Genomic DNA, 14,120 nt, shown 5'->3' with positions numbered 1-14,120 from the left:
TTTTTAACAATAATTTTTCCAAGAAAAATTGCTCGACTCTGTCATACGTTTTGCTCATTCCAATTTCATTGCAATAGTCCCCTTTTTTCCCTTACTCCTCTTTTTCATTGTATGGAAAATTTCCATAGCAATGAGCGCATTATCTGTAATCAGCCTACCAGGAACAAATGCATTCTGATTTTTGGAAATAACATCAGGGAGTATAGTTTTGAGTCTCATGAATAAAGCTTTCGATGTAATATTATAAAGTACATTACATAGTGAAATTGGACGAAATAGAGACAAAGTGGTAGGGGATTGAACTTTCGGAATGAGAGCAATGTTAGTACAATTTACCGGCGTCGGTGAAGTGTCTCCATGGAGAATACTGCTAACATAAGCAAAGACTACATCTCCTATGATATGCAAATACTTTTGATAGAAAATGGCATGTAACCCATCCGAGCTTGGAGCTTTACAGGGATGTATGTCACAAATAGCCGCTTAAATCTCAGCTTTATCGAATGGTCTCAACAAAAATTTATTATCATTACTTGAAATGGCCGGAGTGACATCCTCCAATACTGCATTGCAATCCTCAAGTGATAGCTCACTAGAAGCAATAAATCATTATAAAAATCATGTGCTATGCCTTCGAACTCTTCAACATCCACACGTCATTCCCATTTTATCAAACAAACCCTTTATCTCATTCTTACTTCTTCTCTACAAGGCCTTGTGGTGGAAGTACTTCGTATTTCGATCACCATCTTTTATTTCCGAGGATCTCGAATGAAGATACCAGTACGCTTCTTGCTTCTCACTTAGCTCATCAATTTTCTTTTCAAGAGCCGAGCATAATTCCAAACTATCCCGTGAGATACTCTGACCTTGAGCCTCTTTGAGTTCTTTTACCGCATCTTCAACCTGATTGTCAAGGTCGTGGAACTTCCTACCACTCCACCCTTTCAAATCATATAGCGTAGACTTTAGTCTAGCTAAGATCGAGTGCCTTCGGTACCTTCCCAAGTTTCTTTCACAGTCTTCTCACACTCAGCATCAAGTAACCATGCGGTTTCAAAACGTAGAGGTCGTTTACCCTTCTTTCCCTTCTTCCTTGGACGCTCAAGCCTGACCAAAATTGGAGCATGGTCAGATTTATATCTTACCAGATTTTCTACCATAGCAGCAGGGAACAAGTTCTTCCATGTAACATTGCAGCAGTATCTATCAAGTCTCTCCCTTACTATTATAGCTTCAGACAATCCTCTTTCCCATGTGAACCTTGGTTATTCGAAACCAAGATCTTGTAGGTTGCACTCCTCCAAAACCTCTTGAAAACCGGCAATAGCTCTTCTCTCACAATCTGCCCCCCCCCCCCCCCCCCCCCCCCCCCCCCCCTTTTTCTTCATAGCACAATATTTCATTAAAATCTCCACCTAAAAGCAAGGGACCATCATATGAGCTACATAAATTTCTCACTAGCTGCCAAGTTTTAATTTTATTCCCTGTTTCGAGCCAACCATACACACCCACGAAACGCCAAGTAACGCCATCCTTCATCACCAAGTCACCACAAATGTGATTATTAGAGAAAGAGATCAAAAAAAAGAGAGAAATTATTCTCCTTCCACAATAAGCAGAGGCCCCTGAAAGGCTAATACTACTAACACCAAAAGCACAATCAAAGCCAATTTTATTTTTTAGTTTTTCAAATTCAGATTTATTAATTTTGGTTTCTGACAGGAAAACCAAATCAGGGGCAAAGTTTGAACAACACCGACGTAGTGCTTTAACTCCTCGAGGGTTGCCCATCCCTCGACAGTTCCAGCATAGAAGACTCATTGTTGTTCGCGGGGTTGGTCTTAGCCAACTCCCGCTACTTCATTATTCAAAGACATCATACTACCTCCCTCCAATTTACTACACTTCACTGGAACCCCACCTCCCACGTCATCTAATTCAGCCCTATCCCCTCCCCTTTCGCAACCAATATAGGCACTGCTGCTGCTAGAGCCCTATGGAATGGCTCTTGCTATTTTCTTCTAGCTCTTCTTGCATCCCCCTTTCCCATCAGGTACTCCCAACTCCAGTGAAGTTTCCTGTTCAGTAGTAGAAGTGAACACAAAACCACCAGTATCATCAATCAACATCTGGTTCTCACCAGGATCCTCTTTGCTGCAAATTCTCCACTATCACCATATCAAGCTGCTTCTTTCTCCCCGTCGAAAGTGAATCGAGAATGGCCCCTATAAGCTTTTTCATAACTGGGACACTACTCTCTTGATCCTTTTCAAACTCTTTTGTGACAAATAGTTGCTTCCTTCCTGATATGATCTTTTCCTCTTCCTTGAGGGCCTTAGCAAGCCCTTTCCTTGGAGAAGCTCTCAGATATAATCCCCAACCCATCTTCTTCATTTTGTCTTCCTCTGCCACAGTGGTGCAGCCCTTCTCAGAGTGGCCTATAACACCACACGCGAAACAGAAATAAGGTAGTCTCTTGTATTTAAATTCAACCTTCACTTCCTTCCCCTGTTTATCCCTGATCAATTGATGCCTACGCAAAGGTTTGCGCACATCAATCATTATTCGAATGCGCCGGTAACGATCGAGCCCAAATTTATTCACTTCAATATCCATAAATTCTCCTAATCCAGCAGTAAGGGTTTTTACATCGGACTTGCAATTGAACGGTAAATTGTAGACCCTAATCTAGAATGGCGAGTGATTGAGGGTAATGTTTTCCGGCTGTTCATCCCCAAATATTTCCTTAAGGATCAGGAGATGATTCTCCCAACACCACGGTCGTCTGTTCAAAGCTTTCTCCTTATCCCTCCAATGGAAAAATTGGAAAGCATAAAGATTTGTTCCAATAGTTCTTATTATCAGATCACGCGCCGATGCCCAGACTTTCAGCATCGTCCTTTTAAAAGCATCGACATTGTAATTGCGTTCTGTGCATAAACGCCCAATTAGTAATAGTTCTAGGTTTTCTTGCGAATTAGGAATTTCTGATCCTCACAAATCCACCACTCCGTCATCATCATCATCCAAACTAAGCGAAGAGCACTGGGATATGATATCATCGGCCATAGAACCGGAGATCAGCGTTGAAAAACAGAGGTCGGTCTTTCTTTAAAGGAGTGGAACCCTTTCTTGCGAGGGAGTGTTTGATCCGCAAATAATGATATTTAAGTAAACTATTTCTTCTTCATTGCTTTATGTGTCTAATTAATCTTTCAAACCATATACTCATTCAATCCCTGAAAGTTCTACTGGCTTTGTTGTAGATTCTTAGTTTTAATAATGGAAAAATAAATGAGTGCATATAAGAAGAATAAAGTAAGAAAGATGGGTATAAAGTCCCAATTCTACACTAATCGTCCTTAAAATGACTACCACTACACTTAAGTTTCATTGGTAGACTTTTTATTTAATTTTGTTAGTCAAACTTCTTAATAATGATTTTTCTTTTTTTAAAATTTTTTTTTTTTCAAAAATAATTTGTTCTTTCAAAATTTATGTTTTTAAAGTTCCTAAATATTTTCGGAAGGGAAAAATATTTTATAGAAAGTTTTACCAACAAAAAAATCAAAAATTGGCTAATGAAAATTTAAAAATAGTGGTAGTTGTTTTAAGGATAAAACAAAGATAAAGAAAAAAATGATTTAGGAATGGATGGTGTATATATCTCACTGTTTTTGTATATCTATTTTTTTAAAAAAAAGTAAAATAATAATTTGTTTATTTTTTTCTATCCTCATTTTAATACCTCCATACAAGCCAAGCCTCATATAAGGTGCTACTTTGCAAAAACAAATTAGAAGCAGGAAAACCCGTTTTAAAAAGTGAATTATGACAAATTTTTCAAACAATTATATTGGAGAAAATCCAAATTTCTATCTATGAAAAACATGGTAAATTTATCTAAGGGCAAAAACGTCATTTAAGATTATAAGTAAGGGTCTTTTTGGTATCTTAGGACAATTTACTCCGTTAGTGAGAAGTTGAAAATGGAAAAGCTCCAAAACAGCTTCCATGAAAGTCGGACAGCTTGTGTTTTTCACGAGCTCAGTCAATGGTAAACTCCAATAGAGAAGGAAAATTACACAACCAAACAACAATCACCTTCACTTTAGGGTTAACCATTCCCTAAATTCTATATTTTTTATTTAGGGTTTTCATTAGATTTGGCGGCTTTTGCCGCCGAAAATAGTGATGTCAAGGTTTGTTGGTCTCCGTTGAAGTAGCATTAAGAAGAAGACGAAGAAGATGAAGGTGATTAGCTGGGTGGAAAATAAACAAAGGTGGAAGAGACCTTGGAGGTGAGTAGTGAGCAAGAAGATGATGATTCTTCTTTTCCTTTTTTTATTTATTATTTAAAATGTAAAAAAAATTTATAATTTTTCCACCAAGATAAATGAATCCGTTTATCTTGGATATAAATTTGGGCTCCCTCATTGTATTGGCTACAATATTTTTGTAGCAATTGATGAATAACCCAGTAAAATGCAAAATCTACATCTTCTCCTGAAGAAGCCTAGTTTATCTTTTCAAATTTTGTTTATTGAATGGCTAAATCGTAAATAAATTAACAATTTTGTCTGGTGAGCATGAAAATTTTAAATCAACAACTATAGATCTCATATTTGACACAAAGTTATTGATTTATTTACATTTTTGTCATTTGATAAATATAATTTGTTTATCAAGCAAATTATATTGTATTTTTTTCAGCTCTCCCATCTTTTGTCAAAAAGACAGATAATAACTTCGTATGCTTTACATTTTCCCATTCGAATCATAGTACTTTAGTACTCATCAAAACTTCATAAATTGCTTACGAAAGTATTAAATTACTTGCATGGCTTGGACAGGCAAAGAATACGACTAAAAGAAGGAAAGAAAGTAGAAAAAGTAAAGCAAAAAATGTTATTCTAAATATCATATAAACAAGGTATCTCCCTTCTCCAATGCAATCTTTTCAGTAGATTCTTACTAAGGAATAATGTTCTTGCCCTATCCAATACCTTTGACGTATTTGTAAGGATTTGTGTTTCTCGTCCAACTGTGTATTCGTCTTCGAACACCTTGTAATACTATATATACTCGGGCATCGGGCAACAACTTCATAAATCATAGCCAAAGATAAATAAACTCATTTCCCCCATCCCCTAAGATACTCGAAAAAAATCGAGTAATATAGTTTACAGAAGTTGGACATTATGGCTGCTTCACCAGCATTGATGAAATCCGACTCAATAGCTGATAACATGCCGGAAGCATTGAGGGAGAGAAGATACCTAATGAAAAAGTGTTTTTCTAGGTATTTACAACAGGGGAAACGGTTGATGAAGCTTCATCATCTTATGGACGAGCTTGAGAAATCCATTGATGACCCTGCTGACAGAACTCAAGTACTAGAAGGCACACTAGGCTACATTTTGTGCTCAACTCAGGTATATTACAATGGAAAAACACATGATACGATGACCAAACCAAACACATCTTTTCCCTTCATTTTTCTCTTCCTTTTAAGAGGGTGAAAGGTGACTTACTGTTATCTAAAAGTTTCTCTTTGTTTGAAAATCCACAGGAGGCGGCTGTTGTTCCTCCCCATGTTGCCTTCGCAGTTAGACCAAATCCTGGCTATTGGGAATACGTTAAAGTAAATGCCAATGATCTCACAGTCGAAGGCATCAATGCAACTGAGTATCTGAAATTCAAAGAGACCATATATGATGAGAGATGGTAGTTTTATCATTGATATATTTACAGAATTCCATTTCTTCAAAAATGGTGCTTACAACAGAATGTTTTGTGTGAACATTACAGGGCCAAGGATGATAATGCACTAGAGGTGGACTTTGGGGCACTCGAATATTCTACCCCACGCCTTGCTTTGTCTTCTTCTATAGGAAAAGGAATGAATTTTATATCAAAGTTCTTGAGTTCAAAGCTCTGGGGAGAGAAGGAGGCTGCAAAGCCTCTTGTGGAACACCTGCTGTCAATGAAGCACCACGATGATGTAAGAACCCTAACTAACATAATTGCGTGCAAATATTTAGACATTATTGCTCATGTATTGAATTTAATCTTGGCAGAACCTAATGATCAATGAGACACTGAACACACCAGCAAAGCTGCAGGCCGCACTGGTTGTGGCTGAGGTGTTCCTTTCATCATTTCCTGCTGATACACCATTTCAGACCTTCGAGTTGAGGTACACCATTATGACTTTACACATCAGAAAAGGAATTACTTCAGTTTTTCCAAAAATAAAATAGAAAAGACTTAATACCAATATTTTTAACAGACTGAAGGAGTGGGGTTTTGAGAAAGGATGGGGTGATACTGCAGCAAGAGTCAAAGAGACTATGCGTTTTCTCTCCGAGGTGCTCCAGGCACCAGACCCAGTGAACGTGGAGAATTTCTTCGGCAGGCTTCCAACAACTTTCAATGTTGTGATATTCTCAATACATGGTTACTTTGGTCAAGCAAATGTTCTTGGCTTGCCAGATACTGGGGGCCAGGTATGTGTCTGGTAGCTAAAACAGCCTGCAAAAGAAGCACAAAGTACATGACTAAGATTATTGTTAATGCCTTTGCAGGTGGTTTATATTTTGGATCAAGTCAGAGCACTAGAAGAGGAATTACTCATCAGAATCAAGAATCAAGGGCTTACTGTGAAGCCTCAAATTCTAGTGGTGAGTACAATCTCAAATGAAATCATAATTTCATTGAAAATTACGAAACTCGAAAGTACAGCTGATTGGTGATGTGTCACACAGGTCACCAGACTAATACCAGATTCTCAAGGAACCAAGTGCAATCAGGAACTCGAATCAATTGAGGGCACCAAGTACTCTAACATTCTTCGCGTCCCATTTAGGACAGAGAATGGAATCCTCCGCCAATGGGTTTCTCGTTTTGACATATATCCATACCTAGAGAAGTTTACACAGGCATGTAGCCATTAAATTATATATTGACTTACCACTTGAGATCATTATAAATCACTCTGATTGTTAAGTACTTCTCTTTCATATGACACCAGGATGCCACAACCAAAATCCTTGAGCTTATGGAAGGAAAGCCTGACCTTATAATTGGAAATTACACTGATGGAAACCTGGTTGCGTCTCTCATGGCAAACAAGCTTGGAGTAACACTGGTAAATAGCATCAAATAATACATAGTAAGAATCATCTCTGTTTTGTTATTCATCATTTATCTTGAAAATAGGCCACCATAGCACACGCCTTAGAAAAGACGAAATATGAAGATTCAGATGTTGGCTGGAGAAAAAAGGATTCCAAGTACCACTTTTCATGTCAATTCACAGCAGATATAATAGCAATGAATTCAGCAGATTTCATCATCACGAGCACATTTCAAGAAATTGCAGGAAGGTCAGACACGGAGACTTTATACTTCTTACTTTAAGTTTTGAAATTCCCAAAATACGAATTTATTTGCATTTTCGGGAGCATAAAGCAAGTTTATAAGATCTATACATAGATAGTAATCTATCTTCAATCCTAGTTAAAGCTTTGTTTATAAGATTTAATCACACTGTTAGCCCTAGGACAATAAATTTGAAAATTTTCTGACCAAGAAATACTATATGGAGTTGATCTTTTGCAGCAAAGAAAGACCTGGCCAGTATGAAAGCCATGCAGCATACACTCTCCCAGGACTATACAGGGTGGCTTCGGGCATCAATGTCTTTGACCCCAAATTCAATATTGCTGCACCTGGAGCAGACCAAACTGTCTACTTTCCCTCCACAGAAGCACAGAGACGATTCACACACTTCCATCCAGCGATTCAAGAATTACTGTACAATAATAAGGATAATGATGAACACATGTAAGTACAAAAGGATACAAAACCTGTATCAAAGTATCATACTAGTAAGATAACGTTCTTCCAATTTTCAGCAACTAAGTATATTTTTTCGAACAGGGGATTCCTAGAAGACAAGAAGAAACCCATCATTTTCTCCATGGCAAGGCTGGATACAGTGAAAAATATCACTGGACTGGTTGAGTGGTATGCGAGGAATGACAGACTCAGGAGTCTGGTCAACCTTGTTGTTGTGGCAGGTTTCTTTGATCCCTCAAAATCCAAAGATAGAGAAGAAATGGCTGAAATTAAGAAGATGCACTCATTGATAGTGAATTACAAATTGAATGGCCAATTTAGATGGATTGCTGCCCAGACTGATAAGTACAGAAACGGGGAGCTGTACCGTTTCATTGCTGATACACGAGGTGCTTTTGTGCAACCTGCTTTATATGAAGCTTTTGGTCTCACAGTCATTGAAGCAATGAATTGTGGATTGCCCACTTTTGCTACAAATCAAGGGGGGCCAGCAGAGATTATCGTTGATGGTGTCTCTGGCTTTCATATTGATCCCCACAATGGAGATGTGACAAGCAACAAAATTGCTGACTTTTTCCAGAAATGTATGCATGATGATGAATACTGGAATAAGGTCTCAGCAGCCAGTTTACAGAGAATATATGAATGGTAATAGCAATATAAATATCTCAAAGAAAATTTAATCCAACCAACAGAGCTATTAGTCAAATGAATCATACTTGTATGTCGTTGGTCACCGTAATCCTTTGAGACAGGGCATTTATTGTTGTTTCCTTTTCTTGTACTCTTGTGCAGCTACACATGGAAGATATATGCGAACAAACTGCTAAACATGGGATGCATGTATACCTTCTGGAGAATGCTGAACAATCAAGAGAAGCAAGCCAAGCAAAGATACATTCAAATGTTCTACAATCTTGAATACAGGAATCTGGTATGTTTCATTTCCATTAAAAATAGGTCATATCAGCTCCATATAAGATACACTTCATTAAGGTTATTTTACTAATAAAAACCTGTTGCAGGTGAAAACTGTGCCTATCCCAAGCTATGAAGTTCCAAAGCCAGCACCAAAGCCAATAGTAAGGCCGCAGCCACCCAAAAGGCATGCTGTTATTCTCTCCATATATAGTCTTTCCTTCATGCAATAAAACTTTATTGTTCCTATATTATAATGATGGGAAGCCTAATTTTAGAAATAAAGTAATTTTCTCATCAAACTAAGTATGGAATGCTATTTTTTACAAACCTCATGTTTTTACTGTAATTACTATACTTTTCCCTCTGTTTTTCCTTAACAAAAGCTATCATAAAACTAACTTGAAATTATTCCAAATTTGTAACTTACGGACATAGAACCTCCCAATAATCTAGATATAACCAGACTTAATGTGTTTGGCTCGTTCAGAGCAAAACAGGATAGCAGGAATGTGTGTCCTAATTCTTCTATTTCTATTTCCAATAAAATTACCATTGACTAACACAATCTCTCATTTCCTGCACCAGGCGGCCGACAACTCGGATACAGAGGTAAACAGGGGCATAGAAATCAATGACTTGAAATACTGTTTTTCCAATTTTATACTTGACATAATGCAGTGTTATTTATGACTTTCAGGTGGTTCGGAGCTTAACTCAGTGCATGGCACAGTTTGAAACTTCCCCAAGAAACACATATGCAGCTGTATACAAAGTCATTTCGAAGCTGCTCTTTATCATTGTCCTACTGCTCCTCTTTCTAATTTGTTGGACTCATTTCTCAACTTACCAAAGTCAAAAGGCATTGCCCTTCTGAATAAAGCTACCTCAATGCTATTGTAATTAATCTTAACATATATTCAAGAATTGGATGTTTCCCGACTACAGAATCAAGCATACATGTTGTATACTAAAGAAACTAAATGTAAACATCATAGAGATATACTTCAACTACAAATTGGAATATGAAATACTCTTTTATCTTCATATTTATGTTAGAAAAATCTGTACATCTTTTATTTTGTATCTAATTTTCTTTTCGGCCACTCCCCTCCCATCCCAAAGCCAAAAAAGGGAAAAGAAAGAAAATTTCGCAGGGTGGGGAGTTATGGTAGAAGTAAGGTGGCTAAAATGACTATCACAAAGAAAACTGAAGTCTAAGGGAGAAATACCAAAGGCTACTTTATCAACCTGATCCTATATATCCACAGAACAAGAACCCTCATGCCAATACCATGAAGATACGATAGTTTTATATAACTAGACAAATAAAAATATAGAAAACAATCACCTGTCATTTAAACAGACGAGTGAATAAATCAATACCCCCCCCCCCCCCCCCTCTTGATAAATTGATAAGTACACAGTTACTTCCAAAAAAAAATTTAAAAGTAGCATACTCATAGCTTGAAGGAGTGGGATGGTCTAGAGCATAAAGGAAGTTAGATCACAACTACTCTAAAATGCAACAATTGTCATTAATAAAGAGTAGAATAATTAATGAAACGTGAGAACTAAAACGCAATCTCATACAAGAGGTATTTCCGTCCCAAATCTCTTATGCACTAATTAAGTCAACACCAATTAAATGCATGATTCATATACAGGATCGCCTTGGTTTAAGTTATTCCTACCAACCTTGTTCGTAAATTGACAATTAGATCTGCAAGCATTTGGTAAGCTTTTAAAGCAAGTTAAAGAATTTCTAACTATTCTCCACTCTTAAGAGATCTTAACAAGCTAATCAATATTTAGGAAAATTTAATTTAATAATTTGGGATAGACTTCATAGCATAGCATTTCCACTCACCTTCAGGCTGTAAACATTGCTATAATCAGAATTAAATTTTATATAAACTGAGTTACAAGGTTGAAGAGTTTTCACACCAGCTGGATTATGTTCTTGAATATTTTGACATAATTATGAAAATTAAACACTTAACAATAACTGCTTGAAGATGAAAATCTATTTGAAATTAACTCCTCTATTATACATGGAAATAAAACTTGCAGCCAACAGTAGTAAAATATTTTATCTTAATCAAAGCTTTATAGATATTCTAGGCACAGCCTTGTATTTACTTTGGGCACAATAAATGATTAATAGGAACTTGTTTCAACAAATCGGTGGACAGTGACAAATAGTGAATTAGCTAATGGATTTGTGTGAAATTTTGCGAGGAAGGTCCCATACCATTGTCAACATGCAACTCCACCCCAAAATACGTGATATTCTTTATAAATCTTCAAAACCAATTTGAGACGGAGTTACATTAACATGAACTTTGGCATGTGACTTTCCTTCCAATACTACACGAACTATTTACCATCATTGACTACCAAATGTTTCATCATGAGAAATATTAGCTTTTTGAAACCCCGGGATACTTTGGTTATCATGATCCTAGACTTTGTAGCATTATATTGCATGTTTGCTCTTGTCAAATATCCACCATAGAACATTTATATTCATACTTGTCATCATATTCCCAAACTTGAAGCCAAAATTTCATTGATAAATATTTGTAACAAGATAAATGATCATTTGAAGATTCTACAAAGTTACATTCGGACTATTGGTATTTGAGCACCCATTAAACTAATACAAAGTATTAAAGCAGGCAGCATCAGACAACATGGAAACAGAAATATGGAAATTAATTACATTCTAAATATGAAAGTTGTTGTGCCAGTTAGGTTACCTAGCCAAGCAGGCTACTAAAATCTTCAGAGATTGTACCAATACCAAAGTTAGAAATCCATCCATGAACCTTTGCATCTTCCTGCATGCACATAACAAAAAAATTCAGGTCATCAAAGAAGTGTGTCATCTAGCAACCACAAGCAACAATGTGTTTCTCTTACATTAAGATCAGAAATGGTTTCCAAGCAAAGGATAACATCAATAGTTGCCTCATCTGGACTACAGCCTCCCATATAGTGCCTACAGTAACACAAAGAAGCTCTACTTACCACATTATAAAAGAAATTCCTCACCAAGTGGTATTAAAACTTTAAGAGCCATACATTATTTTAGATTAGTACTACCATATTAGTATTTCTTTTAACATGCATTATTGAAGATAAGGTCAAACTCCGATTGAGCTCCTGCAATCTGCCCACATTCAGATAGTTCTACTTAGTTGACATATTCTTTCTGCACAAGCCATAGATATATACTGACCAATAGACTTAAATAAAGCTTGTCTACATTATTGCTCCAGATTATTCCAAAACCATTCTGATATGAATAGTAATATAATGAAAGGATGACCAGCAAAAATCAGAACTTCAAACCTACAGCTGAAATGTAAAGATGACACTCAAGTTTACCAACAAACATCAATGGGATCTTCATTCTTTAGAAATAATGACTCTTCACTTGAGTTCTAGTAACATTTTCATTCAATAATGTGTTATATTCAACTACAAAGCAAACTGTGCTTTAAATTAAACTTTTCAATAGTTCTGCACAAAACGATAGTATGAAGATTTTGCTCAGAAACTTGACAATATGACTCTTGAATAAATAAATCTCAAGTTGTAACCTTAAGCAATAAGATGATATAAATGCACTAGATGCACACATATCCTCACCAGCATTCTCAGCAGCTTCAATCATCAGTTCTCTCTAACAGCGGAATAACATAGTCTCCATCTTTTGTTCCTTCTACAATCTTATCAGTTTCTGCACATCTTTTCTCTTCATAAGTTGCTTTGTCAGCCTTTAACTCATTAGTATTGCGCCTACCAAGCAACATGAGGTTCATCATTTTTCTTCGGACATTATAGAACGGGTTAGATTCAATCAAATCACCTTTGCTATATGCCTCTCTGAGATAAACTGTCTGAGTGTCACCTTTAGTAGAGATATAGAATATCCCAGGGTGCTTTAACAAGAGTTTGCGAAAATTAACTTCAATCCCCAAATCCTTCCGGAAATGTACAAATCTTTCAACATCCATCATTTTCTCAACAGTCAAGCTCAGAAACTCATGTAAAATTCCCACAACTCTTTTCTCAAAATGCTCAATCCCAGCTTTAGTACGACTCCGTTTAACCTCTTTTTCATAAGGTTTCACATAAGACAATCTTTGCCAATTCTTTAGCTTGTCTTTAAAACCTTTCTCTATAACATAACCTGTAGGAAAATTTATAGGGAATCCATACTTAGTCTCAAATTCACTCAACCATTTCTCCTTGAACTCCTTTTCCCTCCACTTTTCGACACCCCCAACTCCCAAACTTTCATCCCTCTCAACTAAAGCCACAACCTCAAGATCAACCAACTTAAAATCATCGGTATACTTTCCTAGTATCGACTCTCTAAAATCCACTGGCAACCCCAACTCTCGCCTCACCAATCGTAAGGCATGTAAATGAAGCATACCCTCTTTCGACATCATCAAAAGCTTCTTAACCCGCTTAACATTATCCAATTCACACTCCTCCATCACAACCCTCTCTTCCTCAATCAAAGCCATCATCTTTCTTGTAACACTACAACACACATTCTTCCTAACAGGGTGCGTAAAAACATCAAAAACATGCGGGTAGTTTCCAAGAAAATCACCCATACTAACATTAAGACCAACTACATTATTCCAACGAGACATAATTTGAACAGAAACATAATGGCATCTTCTCTGAGACATTAAGTCGAACAGGTGGAGTGCCATATTGAGTTTCCTGGTTTGGGATGTCAGTATATCAAGTTTAAGGTCCCGGGTTCGATTTTCCAACCAGGTTTGAGCAGTATTCGCGGGTTTTTTCTATCTTTTTTGAATGAAGTGATTAAATGGGCCAAATTGGATTGGTGATTCAGGTAATTGGTGTAAATAAACTGGGTTTTTTCGAAAATATTTGAAGAGTATTGCTCTCATGGCGTAAGAGAAGAGAGAGATTAAGAAAGTGGATGTAAGGTGGTGGTGATAGTGGTGGTCGCCGGCATCTGTGGATTGTGGAAGTTGCTGATGGTGTAACCCGCTTAACATTATCCAATTCACACTCCCTTCGTTTTTTTTTTTTTAATGCATTACTTTGAATTTTGCACTATTTACATATTATATAATTGACTTAATTTTTTCACTTCTATAAAATAAATAAATAAATATTATTATATAATACTACATATGTCATTAGATTAGTCATAATATCTAGTTTCATAATATAATTTTGTTATAATTTTTACAAATAGTCAGCCAAATTGGTATAAAAGTTAGCAACCTTGTGACATGTTGGTATAAAATCGCCAGCGACATATTGGTATAAAAGTT

General features: G+C 36.5%; 2 protein-coding genes and 1 long non-coding RNA gene across 5 annotated transcripts; 1 reads left to right on the top strand and 2 right to left on the bottom strand.

Moving 5' to 3' along the window:
- Window positions 1-3,831: 3,831 nt before the first annotated feature.
- LOC145574653 (sucrose synthase 7-like) lies at window positions 3,832-9,831 on the top strand. Of its 3 annotated transcripts, XM_081632492.1 has the most exons (16): window positions 3,832-4,304; window positions 5,306-5,438; window positions 5,576-5,730; window positions 5,815-6,007; window positions 6,084-6,202; window positions 6,296-6,512; window positions 6,591-6,686; window positions 6,771-6,944; window positions 7,037-7,153; window positions 7,225-7,391; window positions 7,627-7,851; window positions 7,948-8,514; window positions 8,662-8,800; window positions 8,892-8,948; window positions 9,373-9,396; window positions 9,485-9,831. In XM_081632492.1, exons 1-16 carry the CDS (start codon window positions 4,252-4,254, stop codon window positions 9,659-9,661), a joined length of 2,613 nt encoding a protein of 870 aa, XP_081488618.1. In that variant the 5' UTR covers window positions 3,832-4,251; the 3' UTR covers window positions 9,662-9,831. The 3 variants fall into 3 exon arrangements, with proteins under 3 accessions (XP_081488618.1, XP_081488617.1, XP_081488619.1); XM_081632491.1 differs by lacking the exon at window positions 3,832-4,304 and having other exon boundaries at window positions 5,132-5,438; XM_081632493.1 differs by lacking the exon at window positions 3,832-4,304 and having other exon boundaries at window positions 5,132-5,438; window positions 8,892-8,971; window positions 9,485-9,648.
- LOC145574654 (uncharacterized) lies at window positions 8,673-9,364 on the bottom strand. Its single transcript, XR_014098119.1, has 3 exons — window positions 9,338-9,364; window positions 8,905-9,030; window positions 8,673-8,797 (listed from the first exon to the last, which is right to left on the bottom strand). It is a non-coding gene; the product is annotated as an uncharacterized LOC145574654 (long non-coding RNA).
- A 2,462-nt stretch (window positions 9,832-12,293) lies between the features above and the next one.
- On the bottom strand, window positions 12,294-13,736 carry LOC145576416 (protein ROOT PRIMORDIUM DEFECTIVE 1-like). Its single transcript, XM_081634183.1, has one exon. It carries the CDS (start codon window positions 13,521-13,523, stop codon window positions 12,459-12,461), a length of 1,065 nt encoding a protein of 354 aa, XP_081490309.1. The 5' UTR covers window positions 13,524-13,736; the 3' UTR covers window positions 12,294-12,458.
- Window positions 13,737-14,120: the final 384 nt, after the last annotated feature.

Source organism: Chenopodium album, chromosome 13, assembly GCF_948465745.1.
Source record: "Chenopodium album chromosome 13, dcCheAlbu1.1, whole genome shotgun sequence".
Lineage (NCBI taxonomy): Eukaryota > Viridiplantae > Streptophyta > Magnoliopsida > Caryophyllales > Amaranthaceae > Chenopodium > Chenopodium album.
Note: the sequence above shows the minus strand (reverse complement) of the source record. Positions and strands in the feature narration are given on the sequence as shown.